The 17384-nt window shown below is 38.3% G+C and overlaps 1 protein-coding gene across 1 annotated transcript in view; it reads right to left on the bottom strand.

The window, feature by feature from the left end:
• Positions 1-3002: 3002 nt before the first annotated feature.
• The window catches only part of FDX1 (ferredoxin 1), a 36635-nt gene continuing 22253 nt past the window's right edge, over positions 3003-17384 (bottom strand). The window contains exons 3-4 of the mRNA XM_033204708.1: positions 9469-9598; positions 3003-4139 (exon numbers count right to left, since the gene is read on the bottom strand). Coding sequence (XP_033060599.1) covers positions 4025-4139; positions 9469-9598 — 245 coding nt within the window. The 3' untranslated portion in view covers positions 3003-4024. The remainder of the gene's footprint in view (positions 4140-9468; positions 9599-17384) is intronic.

The following is a 17384-nucleotide window of genomic DNA, read 5'->3' as shown; positions in this document are numbered from 1 at the left end:
CCGGGCAAGGTGGTGGGCGCCTGTAGTCCCAGCAGCTCAGGAGGCTGAGGCAGGAGAATGGCGTGAACGCGGGAGGCAGAGCTTGCAGTAGCTGAGATCCGGCCACTGCACTCCAGCCCGGGCGACAGAGCGAGACTCCGTCTAAAAAAAAAAAAAAAAGAATCCTGTCATTGCCTAACCAAAGTCGTATTTCTACTCTCAATATTTCTCTAATAGAAAACAAAGTTTATATGTAATGTATGAATGTCTTACTGTTGTTTATTTACACTTTATAAAAGTTTTAGTAATGTAAAATACAACATTATTCCTATTTTAGGGGGTAATAGAACAATTAAGTTGTGCTATAAATAAGAAAGCCATCTGACAAATTCTGATCTAAAATGTGGCTTACCACAAAATTTCACGTAGTTTAAAGAAGGAAAAACAATTGACTTGTGAAAAAGAAAAGATGGGAAAATATATGAATAGTTGAAGTCTCTCTTGGTAAACAACTTTTCAAGTAAATATAATCATTCTAGTAACTGCTGAATGACCACTACAGTTACCACATAGATCATCATATGATACTTAAATAGCTAGTTAGAAAATAGGAAAGCTGTCCTTTGAGACAGAAAAAATAGACATATTAGAAATATTTTCACAGTTAAAGGCAAAAGGTTTTAGAATTCCTTAGAATGGTTCACTTAAGAAATTCAGTGGTTCTGAATTACTTAATTATAGGTTGGCTTTATCTGTGAAAGCCAAATACAATATTAAGTATCAGCACACAACCAATAATTACATAGAACTCTATACCAAAGGAAGATGCCTTTCTTGGTAGAAAAATGACTATGAAAAGTTTAAAAAAAAAATTATACAGCATTGAAAGGGAGCCCACTATTTTTTCCTTTCATTTAAATCAATAGTCAAGAAGCAAAATGTTGGGAGTTATAGAATAAAACAAGTGAGCCATCATAATAAAGCAGACACAAGAATCTTTCAAATATAAGAGAAAAAGCTAGCTCCTCTTAAGTGTAGAACATTGTTAGTTAAAAGGTCAATATTCACAGGAGATAAGGGCCTTATCAATAAGTTAACAGTTACTCTGGTATCTCCAAATACTTGGAAACTCATCCCTTCCGATGATGGGCCAGACTTAGTGCTTCACTTCTAGTGAAAAGAACAGTTGGGAGTGATACTCTGTCACTTCCACAACTAGCTCATAAAGAGGATCCAGTTTTGCCTGGCATGCACGCTCCTCTGAGGATGCCTGCCCTTAGAACCCAGGCACCAGGTTGTGAGGAAGTCCAGGCCACACAGAGAAGCCACGTGTGGGTGTTCCAGCCAGTATCTTCTCCTAGACGCCCCAGCTGATGCCAACAGCAGACACCAGTCACATGAAGAATACGCCTGAAGATGATTCCAGAACCTGGCCTTTGAGTCATCCAGCTTAAGACCCATATATTGTGGAGCAGAGACAAGCCATCCCTGCTCTGTACTCTGAATTCCTGACTCATAGGAGCTGTCTGAAATAATACAAGTTTCTTGTTTTAAGCCACTAAGTTTTGGGGTAATTTGTTTTGCAGCAACAGATAAACCAACATATTTACCTACAATACACATACATCAAATATAGAATGATTTTTCAAACTGAAAAATCACCTTTGTATAAACCAATTATAGATTATATCCTCCATTTAATAATTATAGGTTTTATCTAATAACACAAGCTTCATTTACTTGAACTGTCTAATTTGAAATATAAGACAATTTATACTCTAAATTTTAGAGCACGTTGGTTGAATATAATCATTAAAGTAGCTCTGGAAGGAGAGTTTAAGTAATCCACACACAAAGACGAGAATACTGAAGCTAATCAAGAGAATAAATTGGCTTTGAAGTACTTTAAAATTATACCACTGCTATGGTTTGAATGTCCCCTCCAAAACTCATGTTGAAATTTAATTGCCAGTGTAATGGCATTGAAAGGTGGGTCCTTTAAGAGGTGATCTCTCTTAAGAGCAGAGCCCCCATGAATGGATTAATGCCGATATCTCAGGTGCGGGTTATCATTTTGCCCTCTTGCTTTCACTCGCATTTTCTTGCCCTTCCACCATGTAATGATGCAGCAAGAAGGCTGTCACCAGATGCCAAGCAGATGCTGGTGACATGCTCTTGGACCTTCCAGCCTCCAGAACCATGATCCAAATAAATCTCTTTTCTTTATAAATTACCCAGTCTGTGGTATTCTATTATAGCTACAGAAAATTAAGACAAGCACTCTCCATATAGAAAGCATTCAATAGTTAATAGCCAAGTGCAGTGGCTCACACCTGTAATCCCAGCATTTTGGAAGGCTGAGGTGGGTGGGTCACTTGAGCTCAAAAGTTCAAGACCAGCCTGGGCAACGTGGCAAAACCTCATCCCTACAAAAAATACAAAAATCAGCCAGGCGTGGTGACCTGTGCCTGCAGTCCCAGCTACTCGGGAGGCTGAGGCACAAGAATTGCTTGAACCTGGGAGGCAGAAGTTGCAGTGAGTTGAGATCATACTACTGCACTCCAGCCTGGGTGACAGAGTCAGACCCTGTCTCAAAACAAACAAACAAACAAACACTACTCAATAGTTATTAAGCATCAAATGAAAATCAGATTCTTCAAGTTCTTCCTAATCACTTTTCACATATGAATTAAAATCTTATTTTGCAGAACTAGTCAGTTTAGTTCAAGCAAATTATTTGCACATACATACATATTTTATCTTTTCCTAATAAAAGGCGAATTCCCTGATGACATTCCTTGTCTTGTTCACCTCTGTGTCCCCAATGGGCATAACACAATGCTGTATGTCAAGCACTGTACTAGACAAATATTTATAAAAATGATCAAGCTGCAATAATACACATGAAGCTAACTCAATTGTCTTACAATTCACCTTCTTTCTACTACTTTGTTCTGCTCTTCCTCACAATTAGTCCAAGTTAGTTGACGTTTTATTGTATTTCCAAAGACCATACTGTGTACCCCTTTGTTAACTTTTATGAATTTATTTATAGTAAAGATAAGGATACAAATGTCTTCCACACATACATGGTAATCTGTGGTGCTCGCCACTCCCCTCCTCCTGGGACTGACACACTGCAGTCCACGCTGCTCACCCTGCAGCCCCATCCTTGCGTGAGAGAATGGCGCCACCTGGGGGTGTGTGATGTGTCAGCCTGCTCATTCCCTTCTCCAGCTCAGGACAGAGAAAAACAATTCATTCATAAGGTTTCCATTCTGTTATAGGCAGAGATTTATAAATCAGCATTATTTTTCAAAGAGTACAAAGTTAAACCGTTCTGCTTAAAAAAGAATAAACACATCCAATCGTTATTCCTCTAGTTTAGTCAAAACAGAGATCAAACTTCTTTGATAGCGTTATAATTTCTATGCTCAGACTTAGACTTCAGAATCAAAATTCTGAAATATTTATTTATAAGGTTAATAACTATCTTTGAAGTTAAGCAGTTTACTGAGCAATTAAATATTTTTGTCCATACACATTCAGATTTAACTACCGCTATAAATAGTCATAATTTCTTCAGTTTCAGTCTGAACACAGAGCTTATAGTGGTAAGACACAGGTTCTAGTACAGATTTTCTAATTAGTGGTATGGCCCTAAACAAGCCAGGTTAGATCTCCGCCTTCACCCACATCAAACAGGAATAAAAATATATTTCCTTAACCTATCTTCTAGGTAAACAGATGAGATTATATGAAAACATTTTGCTAAAGTTGCTAAACAAAAATAAGAAAAAAATATGTAAGGTTTTTCTACCACATTAACTATTTTTTAATATTTGACATTTTTGTAATACGACCAAAATAAAAATTGCATACTTTTAAGAATGACAAAATTCTGTAGTTATACAACATGAATTAAAATAGTAAAAGCTAGACATAATATGAAGTCCACTCATCCATGTTCTCATTTAATCACTTTAAGAAATAATAATTATAAAAATAGGTAAAATTCCATGAAAACATTCCCATTTGTTCTAGTTCAGGAGGTCTTGCCCACATCAACGGACTGTCTGGCATCAGCCACTGTTTCAGGCACTCGAACAGTCATACTGTCCATAGATTTTGTCAAACAGATTTGGCAGCCCAATCGTGACCTGTATAGAAAAGGGGGAAGATATGATTTATTATTACATATATATATTCACAAGGTAATGCAGTTGTTTAAGATAGTCTTTATGTTTTCTTACCCAAAGCAGTCAGGGAACTTATTAACCTTTTAAATTGCCTTCATGTCAAAACAGATATAACCAACCCTATCAACTAGAGAGTAACAAAAGGTATATATGAATACAATAAACCTGGTGTACTAAAGCTTCATTTTAGCCTGTGTTTCCTATTAACTATTAACTGTTTCACCAGACCACTATTTTTTCGTCAAAGAGCTGACAAGCAAGGAAACAATCAGAAGGCATAATGGTGGGGAACTGAGGTTATTAGCAAGGCCAAGAAAATGATTAATCAATTCCTAGATAATTAAAACTACAGGCTATAAAAGCAAGCTACCCTTTTTAAAGCCTTTAAAAGAAGAAATCTGGAATAAATACATAGACTTAAGTCATCAATTGTAACAGCATATTTTTTCTCAAATTTTTACCATCTCTGAAAATCAAGAAGCATCTTAAAATCAGTGGAATCTTCCAATCACTGCTACACTGTCAGGTAATGGTCATCTCACAGCTATAAATTTGGTGACAATATTCATATAGGGGTCTCTTCAACTGAGTTATGGAAAGCATATAAGTTCCACATGTTGAATTTACTTACTTTTCAAAATAAGTATAAAAAGATTGCAAAATGAAAATGAAGAATACAGAAAGACAGCAGGGTATAAATTTGGAATTAATAAATATTTGTCATTTTAAGAATGACTATAATTTCCTTTTCTTTTCTTTTTTTTTTTTTTTTTGCAGAATTCCTACTAATTTTCTTTTGTGTTTATTTTCCTTTTTTGTTTTTAGACAGGGTCTGGCTCTGTCACCCAGGCTGGAGTGCACTGGCATGATTTCAGCTCACTACAACCTCTACCTCCCAGGCTCTGGTAATCCTCCCACCTCAGCCTCCTGAGTAGTTGGGAATACAGGCAAACACCACCACGCTTGAATAATTTTTGTACGTTTTGTAGAGACAAGGTTTCACCATGTTGTTAGGCTGGTTTCAACCTCCTGGGGTCAAGTGATCTATCCGCCTCAGCCTCCCAAAGTGTTGGGATTATAGGCAAGAGGCACGGCACTCAGCCATTTTCTTTTCTTAGCAGTGATATATAATTCAAATCTGTGTCTAGAGAAGTCTAAATCACTCTTTCAATACGCAGAAAATATGTTAAGTGATAACACTGTGCCATATTTGAATTAGCAGTGCTTTTTTCTTCCTTAGTGGCATATAAAAAGAAATGTTAATCTTACAATCGACATGTCTTCGATTTGATGAAATGTGATATTCAGGTCTTGGTTTTATTAATGTATTCATCAAGCATTTATGGAGCACCTAAAGGCATAATACTAAATGTCAGTGACGAAGACCAACTCAACTCCGCACTTTCTTGTTGAACACCTCTTGTTTTCTGGGCACTGGGATGCACTAAAGAGACGGCATCAGAGTTACAGCCAAAAAGACCAGCAGTGCAGAACCTAGCACTTAATACACCATGTTCACAGGCAACTTGCTTAACCTCACCAAATACTGGTTTCCCAACCTAATCTTCAAGATGAGTAGGAGAATTCCTCACAGGACTGATGTGAGGATTGGTTGCTAATGCCAGCATTAATGAGTAAACTTTCAATCAAAGGGATGAGATGAGACACATTCAGATACTTAACATGTGAGACTGTGGCAAATGCCACCGAGGGAGAAAGCCAAACGGCTCTGAGAGGTCTAAGAAGAAAGCACTTACTTCTGGCCATGGGAGGTGGTGTTTGGCTTTGCAGGATAGGTAGGATTTACTATTTACTATTTAGTAAAAGATAAAGGAGAAAAGTATGTGAGGCAAAGGCAACACAACGCAGAGAAGCTCAAGCCACATTTAAGGCAAGATGGGTGTTTTAGCTTGGCTGCTGCACAGCGTAAACAAGGACAAGGGGAATGATGGGCCAGAAAGGCGGCCAGAGGCACAGGCAGCTGTGAATATCAGTTAAGGGGTCTGTGTTTCACTGGTGAGCAAGGAGGCACCACCAGGAAGTTTTGGAGTAAAGGGGTATGCTTAACCATGAGAAATACTGATTACTAATAGAAAAAAATCCCTTCTACCAAGAGTCTTTATTTGTAGAATTGGAAACAGCCTTCACAATACTCAATTATGCATTAAGCTCTGTCTGCAAGACAGAAAAAGTGGCAAGCCAATTTGGACAAATTCACTAAGACAGCAGGGAGCTCTGGAGTCTGTTAATTACTCTTGGTATTCATATACAGATAGCAAGATGATGCTGGTCTTCAAGGAACTGTTACTTTAGTAAGGGAAACAGAGACGGAAACAGTTATCCATGAAACACAGCAGGATACCAGCAGTGTGGTGACAGAAGAACAACAAGCCTGTTATGGGAACTCAGAAAGAGACGGAACAAAAAGCTCCTGCTCACTCTAGAAAATAAGGCAGTGGCGCTCCGTGACTATCTCCTCACTCTCCTACTTCTTCTGCTTACTTAAAGGTCTCTGGCTCCAAGATCCACCAATATAGACAGTGTCTCATACTTTAGAGAAGGAAACAGACAACAAGGCTCCCCTGATTTCACACTTTTGAGTCCCAAAACATTCTGACACCTGTGCAAACCTCGAAGTTATTTTCTCCAGTCACTCTTGCCACATATCCCTGATGGTGAAAATATACTGCGTACTGGGTTTAGTTTAGATCTAGGGTTTGGTTTTCAATTCAGAGAAGCAGCTTGAAACAGTAAAAGACTAAAGCCTTTGTGGCCCAACATAGCTGGATTTAAATCAGGGGTGTTACCCACTAGCTGTGCAGCCTTAAGCAAATCCACGACAACTAAACCTTGTTTTCCCACCTACAATATGGCGATAGTACTGCCTAACCCTGAAGGTTAGAAATAATATTTAAGTGCCTAGGCATTACAGTAAATTCCCGATAGATAGGTCGATATGATGGTAGTTACAATGCTAACTATCATTTAATGAACGCTTTCTCCACCAAGCACTGTTCTGAGAGCTTCACATATACTTCCTCATTAACTCCACACAGCAATACTGTGAGGTAGATACTATTATTATCCTCATCTTACATATAAGGAATCTGAGGCCTCTGTGTAGATTATCCATGCAAACTGGTGGCAGGGAGCGATGACAATCATCCAATGTAAACTCACAGGTAATTCCTGAATCTCCCTTTCCATCAACTATTAATTCCACAAGCAGCTGGTGACCTCTACTGCGAATCTGGCATTAGAGATACAATGGTAAAATAAGACATGGCGGCTCCTCTAATGGGAAAAGGGAGAGAGGTAACCAGTATGAAAAAACAATGAGGCTGTCCATGTATCATCCATCCATCAACAATCAAGGTAAGGACAACCAATAAAACATTGAAGCCAGGCACGGTGGCTCACGCCTGTAATCCCAGCACTTTGGGAGGCCAAGGCGGGCAGATCACAAGGTCAGGAGTTCGAGACCAGTCTGGCCAACATGGTGAAACTCCGTCTCTACTAAAAATACAAAAATCCGCCGGGCATGGTGGCGGGAACCTGTAATCCTAGCTACTTGGGAGGCTGAGGCAGGAGAATTGCTTGAACCCAGGAGGCAGAGGTTGCAGTGAGCCAAGATCATGCCACTGCACTCCAGCAAGTGTAACAAAGCAAGACTCTGTCTCAAAAAAAAAAAAAGTGAAATGATGATGTTTTTGCTTAAAAATTAAAAACATTTACATAGTATTTAAAGTAAAGTAAGTATATGAACTAAAAGGCTGAATTTCCTTATTTCTTTTTCTGAAACTTTCTGATACCCTAAAAATAAGTTTACCTGTGGTTACCAGCTTTGAACAAAATTCTTTCCATTCCAAATATGTCAATGTGTTTTGTAAATGCTAGCTGTGAAACTCATTATACTGTTTCTCACAAAGTATTTCTACTAAAATGCTGTGTACTTAAGAATACCAGCCATAAAACACTATAAATGCTATTCCTTGCTCTCCATTATTTAGCTCTAAAACTTGGCAATTTTATCATCAATATTCTTGCTAGCTGACGTTTATTACAGACCTTTTGTATCTAACCGTAGCTCTCCCTTTTCCCTTTCTTTTCAATTAGAAAATTATCTATTACATGCATCTACAATTGTAACTGCATAAAAGGGCAAGCAGTTAGTTATGATTTAACTCTCTTTTTAAGAGACACAATTCTCAGAACCAAACCAATACAGTCATTGGATTTAGTTTCCGGGGTAAGCGGGAAAAAAGGAGGTGCTCATAGAGAACACGGCACTGAAGATGTGAGGGGACAGGCAGACAGTAGCCACAATCCACTCTGCTTTGGTGTCCAAAGAGATACTATTTCACCAGTTTCTCTTCCCAGGGTTATCAGTCTCACATCTGCCAAGAGGGAAATGAACTATAAAAGGAACAAAATGATTCTTCTTCTCTAAATAAATACAAATGACCTGAAAATTTTTGTGAGGATTAAATGGGGTAGTTTATGTTAAGTATATAACAAAATTGTAGCTATATGATACACATGAAATAAAACTATTATTACTATTTTTAATTTTTAAAAAAGTATTTGTCATTAAGGTCACCAAACTAGAGTTAAACAAAGCCAACCTTAATTAAGTAATAAGCTCTCATTATCTTACCCCTTGAAACAGTATACCAGCTAGCTACCTTCACTGACTCCAACTGAAAGACTAGATATTTTAAGAAAAAAATATCACTTGATGTCACTTGCTACTGTAAATCTCACCACTTTCAAGAGTAACTCTACCTATTAATTAAAAACAAGAATAAGCTCTGATTAAGGTACACTTAGAAAAAGAACTATTCATTTTAACATAATTACTATTATATATTAAGTTTCTTTAAAAATTCTGTTCTCTTCAATAGGTAAAACTTTCCACAATAATTGTGTTCAATTATCAAACCTGTCCTTCAAGAATACTATAAAAGCATTAAATTTAACCCCTCCATTCAGCTGTAATAAATATTAGTTCCTGGAGTAAAAAGAGACTAAAGAAGAGGTGTTAGGATCTATAACTTATACTTCCAATACTTCCAATTAATTTTTTTTACTTTTGTAAAGTTTCATAAGGTCTAAACTATAGCAGTGAAAACAAAGAGAAATGCCACATATATGATACTCAAAATCTGTGATTGTTATTTAACCTGGTAGAATACTATTACATTCACGGGTCTGGTCTTACATAGACAACATAATAAAACATCTATGTTCCCAGATTATTAGTACAATTGAAGCAGTCCAAAAATCTTACCTGTCTGTGAGTCCATATGCCAGATCGAGCATGTCATTCTCCTCATCAGTGATTGCATCTAACTTCTCATATATGTGATCTTCAAAGATGAGGTGACAGGTTGAACAAGCCAGGGTTCCCTCACATGCACCTGACAAAAGCAACAAACACTGAACATACTCCCTTTTACATCAGATGATTCAAACTTGGTTCAGTAAAGGTTTCTAAATGTTAGAATCAGCGTTAGAATACATAAGTGAGGCCAGGCACAGTGGTTCACACCTGTAATCCCAGTGACTGGGGAAGCCAAAGCAGGCAGATCACTTCAGGTCAGGAGTTCGAGACCAGCCTGGCCAATATGGTGAAATCCTGTCTTTACTAAAAATACAAAAATTAGCCAGGCATGGTGGCACATGCTTGTAGTCCCAGCTACTAGGGAGGCTGAGGCAGAAGAATTACTTGAACGGGGGAGGCAGAGGTTACAGTGAGCTGAGGTTGCACTCCAGCCAGGGCGACAGAGTAAGACTCTGTCTCAAAAAAAAAAAAAAAAAAAGAATACATAAGTGAAAGTTGAAAATGAAGAGAATAAGGGCAACAACCCTCCATCCCCTGCTGCATGCACACACACACTTGCACGAGTTTGAAATCCCTCACGTTGTATTATTTCACAAAAGTTTTGGCTTGGTGCTATGAAGGAATACCTATGAAAATACATAGTCCTAATAGAGACCTTAAAAATTAATAAGCTGAGACATGCATATATATAAAAGTGTGTGCATTTTTAAACTTACACAGTAATTACTGACATAATAGCAATGTAAGTTATGGTATATAAGAGGAACTGGAAAGCAATCAAACCTACCACTAAATTAAGTTAAATGTTTAAGAGTTACTCAGACTTTGCTTGAAAATCTCCTGACAAAGAAACCAACACCACATAAGTCAGCCAATTTCGCATTCGGCTGGCTTCCACCAAGCTAAAGTCTGCCACTCTGTAACTAGCACCTACTGGACCAGTGCTATCCCATGGAGTTTAATCCTTCTAAAGGATAGCTTTTCATTTATTTGAGATTATTCTTCCTTCTCCCAGCTGAGCATCCCCAGGTCCTTCCCCTAGGTCCTTCCACTGTTTCTTACACAAGACAGTTCTAAATCCCATCCCTCAGGCCAGCTGGGCTTTTCTTAAAATATGGCATCCAGAACATATTAGTATCCCAGGGGAGAACCCGACAACAGAGGCGTGCAGAATCACAGTCTGGTTAAATCTAACTTTAAAAACAGTGATTCGGGTTTGTTTTTACACGATTTTTTAAAGCCACTGTACAATTTCAAAGACGATAGAGTCCTCAGAGTAACTTCAGTTTGATTTATATTCTCTTTTGGAACTAAACATTATATCAAATATACACAAGCACTATTAACAACTAGTAACCTTCTTGATTTTCCTCTGAATGGATCATTTTAACTAGAGTTGTTCCTTCCTTATAATTTAAGCATTTGTTATTCATATTTTACTGTTTAAAAAAAAAAAAAACAGGCTAGGCATGGTGGCTCACTCCTATAATCCCAGCACTTTGGGAGGCCGAGGCAGGCAGATCATGTGAGGTTCAAGACCAGCCTGGCCAACATAGTGAAACCCTGTCTCTACTAAAAATACAAAAATTAGCTAGGCATGGTGGTGCAAACCTGTAATCCCAGCTACTCAGAAGGCCAAGGCAGAAGAATCGCTTGAACCTGGGAGGCAGGCAGAGATTGCAGTGAGCCAAGATCAAACCACTGAATTCCAGCCTGGGCGACAGAGTGAGACTCCGTCTCAAAAAAAAAAAAAAAGAAAACAAAAAAGAAAAAAATAAAACCATTGAGAGGTCTCTCTAAATCTTCATTTTTATTAAACGCAATTCAAAGCAATAATAGAATTATGGGAGAGGGAGACCATATAGTGAAGTACAAGAGTCAGGAACATGGGCTTTCAGCCAGACTTCCTCCCTTCAACTACAGCTTCCCTTTTTATCAATCCTGTCACCTTGGGCTACTTTACCTTCCATGTCTCAGTTTTCTCAAGAGTAACTATACTAACCTCACATAGTAGTTCCAAGAATTACACGACTGCATACTTAATATATATGAATATATATACTGGCAACCATGACTGGCAGATAGTATGTGCTATTTAAGTGTTGGTAAACATTATTATTATTATCTGGAAGTCACAGAAACTCTTAGAGTAATTGAACTTTATTTGTAAACGTAAGAGGAATTAAGAATTAAGCCCCAGAAGTTAAAGAAATGGACTAAGGTCATACCACTAGTTAGAGATGAGTTAGGACTTCAACTTAAGTTTCCCAGTGCTGTGGGCAACTAATCATTAGTGTATCGCCATGCAATAATGTAAGTTACCTTACTTATATATTAAATGGAGAGAAAAGGCTCATATGCCAACAAATCCCTCCTGAAAAACAAAGGACACTGCTTTTTGTACCAGTGGCCAGTCGAAATGAAGAGTTACCATCCTGTTCTAGCTCTTCATAGGTTTCAAATTCTCCCCCCTCTCTTCCCTAGGAAGCTTTCATTCTTTTAACCTTCTCTTAAAGGTAGTATTCTATTCTCTTATTTAAATTTTCATGGCTCAGGAACCTTGGCAATTGTTTCCACATCTTGCTTAAGCTGCTAAGCTCAGCGCTGAAGAGACTATTCTAATAAGAATTTGATCTCTACTAAAAATACAAAAAAAAAATTAGCCGGGCGTGGTGGTGCGCACCTGTAGTCCCAGCTACTTGGAGACTGAGGCAGGAGAATGGCGTGAACCCAGGAGGTGGAGCTTGCAGTGAGCCAAGATCGCGCTACTGCACTCCAGCCTGGGCGACAAAGCGAGACTCTGTCTCAAAAAAAAAAAAAAAAGAATTTGAAAAATGCTGAATATTTACAGATTAACTTTTGATGTCTACACACTAAGTTCCTATTATACATTCTAGTCCCGTATTTATTCTTTAAATGAACACATCACATTCATGATCCCTCATTATTTTATGATCCTTTTCGAACCTTTTCTGCCACAAAAACCTGTCAACAATTTATCCTTTCTTATTCTCTGTACTAGGAAGAAGTTCAAATATAATAGAAACTATAAGACTCAGAATGAAACCAGCCTATGTGAGAGAGCTAACACTAAACCAGAGAAAGCTCATGGTCAGACTGTGTTAGAACAACTATCACTACAGAAACCATCTGTAGCAAGGGTTTACAAGACCCCATGGATAGCACTTAAGAACTATTCTGTCCTTGCCATGGTCAGGGCTCAAAGAAAAATTAAAAAAATAAAAAAGTAAAAAGAAACTTTCAATCTTGCAAAATTCCATAAGATCCGGCCACTGCACTCCAGCCCAGGCTACAGAGCGAGACTCTGTCTCAAAAAAAAAAAAAAAAGAAGACAGATGATTCATTTTCTAGAGTTTGTTTTGAGATTTAACCTATATGGTTTATTAACAAATAAAGAATTTTTGAGAATATTGGAGACACCTATCCAAAAAGGGTATTTAGGAGGAAAAAAACCCTGCAAAAATAAGGTAAATATTTGGGTATAAAAAGAGCTTAAAACTCTGAGAAGAACAAGAGACTATTAAGAGAAAAAAAAAAGTTCCTCCTTTTCTGTTTATCTCATAAAATACTGCCATTTCATGATAGCTATGTCCTCCAATTACTACTTGTCTCGGTGTTCAGTTCTATGAGGCTTTTTGTTTTGTTTTGTTTGTTTGTTTGTTTGAGACAGAGTCCTACTCTTGTTGCCCAGACTGGAGTGCAATGGCATGATCTCAGCTCATGGCAATCTCCGCCTCCTGGGTTCAAGCGATTCTCCTGCCTCCGCCTCCTGGAGTAGCTGAGATTACAGGCGTGAGCCACCATGGCTGGCTAATTTTTGTATTTTTAGCAGAGATGGGGTTTCACCATATTGTCCAGGCTGGTCTCGAACTCCCAACCTCAGGTGATCTGCCTGCCTCAGCCTCCCAAGGTGTTGGGGTTACAGGCGTGAGCCACTGCACCCGGCCAGTTCTGTGAGTTTTAATGCATGTATAGATGTGTGTAACCACCACCACACTCAGGATACAGAGCAACTTCATCAGCCTAAAACATTCCCTTTTACTGTTGCTTTGCTGTCACAGTCTACCCCATCCCTAACCCCTGGCAACCACTGATCTGTTCTCTATCACTGTAGTTTAGTCTTTTCCAGAATGTTCACATAAATAGAATCATACAGTGTATGACTGAAACTGCCTTCTTTCACTCAACACAATGCCTCTGAGATTCAGCCAATGTGTTGCATGCATCCATAATTTGCTCCCTTTCATTGCTAAGAAGCATTCCACTATTTGAATGTCCCACGGTTTGTTTCTAATAGGTATCTGGTGGTGTCACATTGTGATTTTCATTCACATTCTCTACAAGAAATTAAAGGTGTAAAATATCTTTTTTTTTTTTTTAACTTTGCCTCATTTTTTTTTTCCCAAAGCCACTTGGGAGTATGACATCACCATTAGTCTCCTGTCCCTCTAGAAGAAAACTCTAAACACTGAGTCGTTCATACACGCAAGTTCAGTCCTGATGCCCCTCAATTATCTTTTTATGAGCTTATCTGCCATCTCTACATTCTCGTTGGTGAAGCATCTGTCTGTTCATATCTTTTACCCATTTTTTAACTGGGTTGTTTCTTACTGTTAAGTTTTGAGAGCGTTTTACATATTCGGGATACAAGTCCTTTCACTGGATATGTGATTTACAAGTATTTTCTCCCAGTCTGTAGTTTGTCTTTTCACTCCCTTAACAGTGTCTTTAGAAGAACAAAAGTTTTTAATTTTGATGGAGTCTAATTTATATATTTTTTCTTATATGTAAGAAAAAATTGTGCTCTTCTAGTCATGTCTGATTCTCTGCCTACCTACCCACCGGTCCTAAAGATTTTTCTTTGTTCTTTCTTTGAGGAATTTACAGTTCTAAGTTCTACATTTAGATCTAAGTCAATTTTGCATCACTGTTTTTATAAGATGTATGAGGTTTAGGTTGATGCTCCTTTTTTTCCCACATGAACATCCAATTGATTCAGCATCACCTGTTGAAAAGAATACTCTTTCTTCACTAATTGTTTTGCACCTCTGTCAAAAACCAATTGGCCACTGCCAAGAGGTGGAAACAACCCAAATATCTCTCAAGTGCTAAAGAGATAAAGAAAATGTGGTACATCCATAAAATGAAATATTATTTGGCCGCAAAAAGGAATGAAGTATACAAACTAAAACACAAGATGAACATTGAAAACATTATGTTAAGTGGAAGTCGCTCACAAAGGACCACATATTATATGATTCCATTGATGTGAAATGTCCAGAACAGGCAAATCTATAGGTACAGAAAGTAGTGGCTGCTTAGGGCTAGGGAAATGGGGCATTGAGAGGTGCTAGCTAAAGAGGATGGGGTTTCCTTTTGAAGTGATGAAAATGTTTTAAGGTGATGTTGCACAACTCTGAATATACTAAAAAAAATTCACTGTATACTTTAAATAGGTGACTTGTTTGGTATTTGAATGATACCTCAATAAAGCTGTTACCAAAAAAACTGCCCATCTTTTATGGGTCTGTCACTGAACCCTTTATTCTGTTTCACTAATCTACATGTTTGCTTGTCTCTCTGCTGATATTATGCCATCTTCATCACTGTGGTGTCATTGTAAGTCTTAAGACCTGTACTGTGCTTCTTCTAACTTTATTTTTCTTTTAAAATTGTTTTGGCTATTCTAGTTTCTTTGCTTTTCCATAAACATATTTTGTTAGATTTAAAACTAAAATTTTCATTTAGGAAGCTGTTATAAATGGATTTTTTTTTAGTTTTCATTTCCAAACATTCACTGTTAAGTACACAGCAATACAACTGGTGTGTGTGTGTGTGTGTGTGTGTGTGTGTGTTGATCTTATATTCTAGGGCCTTGCTAAACTTACTTATTAGCTCTAAGAATTTTTTTGTAGATTCCTTGTGACTTTCCTCATAAACAATCATGTCATCTAAAACCACTTTTATTTTTTCAATCTATGTGCCTTTTCTTTCTTTCTCTGGCCTTAATACACTGGTTAAGACATCCAGTGTGATGTTAAATAGGAGTGGTGAAAGTAGACATCCTTGCCTTGTCTCCGATTTTACAGGAAAGACATTCCATTTTTCACCATAAAATGTATGATGTTAGTTATAGAGTTTTTTGTAGGTTCCTTTTATCAGCACCTTATTTTGCATAAAGTTGATCTGGCACTGCCTTCTTATTTCCAGTTAAAACATGAGAACTGCCACCAATTCTCTATCTCTTTTGACACACAGAGTTCAGAGCCATAATGAGCATCCCTATAGCTCTCAACTACGCTAGAGTCACAGCCCCAGATGCCAAAGCCTATCCGCAGAAACAAAGTAGATAACATTGTCATTAGGCGTCATCTTCTAAGCCTTCTTTCTTCAGCATCACAGAATTCCCAGGCTCCTATCCACCATGGTATCTTCTGCACTGAGAATCACCCATGCATATATTCCCACTATCAGACTCGGGTGCAACACAGAGAAAGGAGTCTCTGTTTTTTTGTTTTGTTTTGTGTGTGTGTGTGTAGGGTGGGTCCAGGAGTTAAGGTGTTCCTGGTGTGTGTGTGTGTGTGTGTGTGTGTTCATGTGTGTAGGGTGGGTCCCTGATCTGGGATTAGAAGGTACAGACTGGGCATAGTGGCTCATGCCTATAATCCCAGCACTTTGGGAGGCCGCAGTATGAGGATCTCCTGAGGACAGGAGTTTGAGAACAGCCTGGGCAACATAGCAAAATCCCATTTCTACAAAAAAGTTAAAAATTAGCTGGGTGTGGTGGTGCACATCTGTAGTCCCAGCTACTTAGGAGGCTAAGGCGGGAGGATCACCTGAGCCCAGGAGGTCAAGGCTGCAGCGAGCTATGATCATACCACTACACTTCAGCCTGGGTGACAAAGCGAGACCCCATCTCTTTTTGTTTAAGTTTTGGGGTACATGTGCAGGATGTGCAGGTTTGTTACATAGGTAAATGTGTGCCATGGTGGTTTGCTGCACCTGTCAACCCATCACCTAGATATTAAGCCCCATATGCATTAGCTCTTTTCCCTAAGGCTCTCCCCTCTGTGCCCTCCCCCAGCAGGCCCCAGTAAGTGTTGTTCCCTTCCCTGTGTCCATGTGTTCTCTTTTTCAGCTCCCACTTGTAAGTGAGAACACGCGGTGTTTGGTTTTCTGTTCCTGCATTAGTTTGCTGAGGATAATGGCTTCCAGCTCCACCCATGTCCCTGCAAAGCACATGATCTCGTTCCTTTTATGGCTGTATAGTATTCCATGGTGTATATGTACATTTTCTTTATCCAGCCTATCACTGATTGACATTTGGGTTGATTCTATGTCTTTGCTCTTGCGAATAGTGCTACAATGGACATATATGTGCATGTATCTTTATAATAGAATGATTTATATTCCTTTGGGTATATACTCAGTAATGAGATGGCTGGGTCAAATGGTATTTCCAGTTCTAAATCTTTGAGGAATCACCACACTGTCTTCCACAATGGTTGAACTAATTTACATTCCCACCAACAGTGTAAAAGTGTTCATATTTCTCTGTAACCTCACCAGCATCTGTTGTTTCTTGACTTTTTAATAGTCACCACTCTGACTGGCATGAGACCCTGTCTCTTTTTAAAAGTAGAAAAAAGAAGCAGCAGCAGCTACAATTACAAGAGTTAGAAGGTGCAATGCATTTTATCCCAAAAAACAAGCTATAAATGGTGATTAAGTCAGTTGTGAAGAAATAGGTTCTGCATGTTGGCTCAAAAATTTAGCCAACATTATGTTTATGGGAAAACAAATTCCAAATAACAAGCAGCTGACCTGAAAATAGATTATGG

This window comes from Trachypithecus francoisi, unplaced genomic scaffold (genome assembly GCF_009764315.1).
Source record: "Trachypithecus francoisi isolate TF-2019V2 unplaced genomic scaffold, Tfra_2.0 Lachesis_group8, whole genome shotgun sequence".
In the NCBI taxonomy this organism is placed as follows: domain Eukaryota; kingdom Metazoa; phylum Chordata; class Mammalia; order Primates; family Cercopithecidae; genus Trachypithecus; species Trachypithecus francoisi.
Note: the sequence above shows the minus strand (reverse complement) of the source record. Positions and strands in the feature narration are given on the sequence as shown.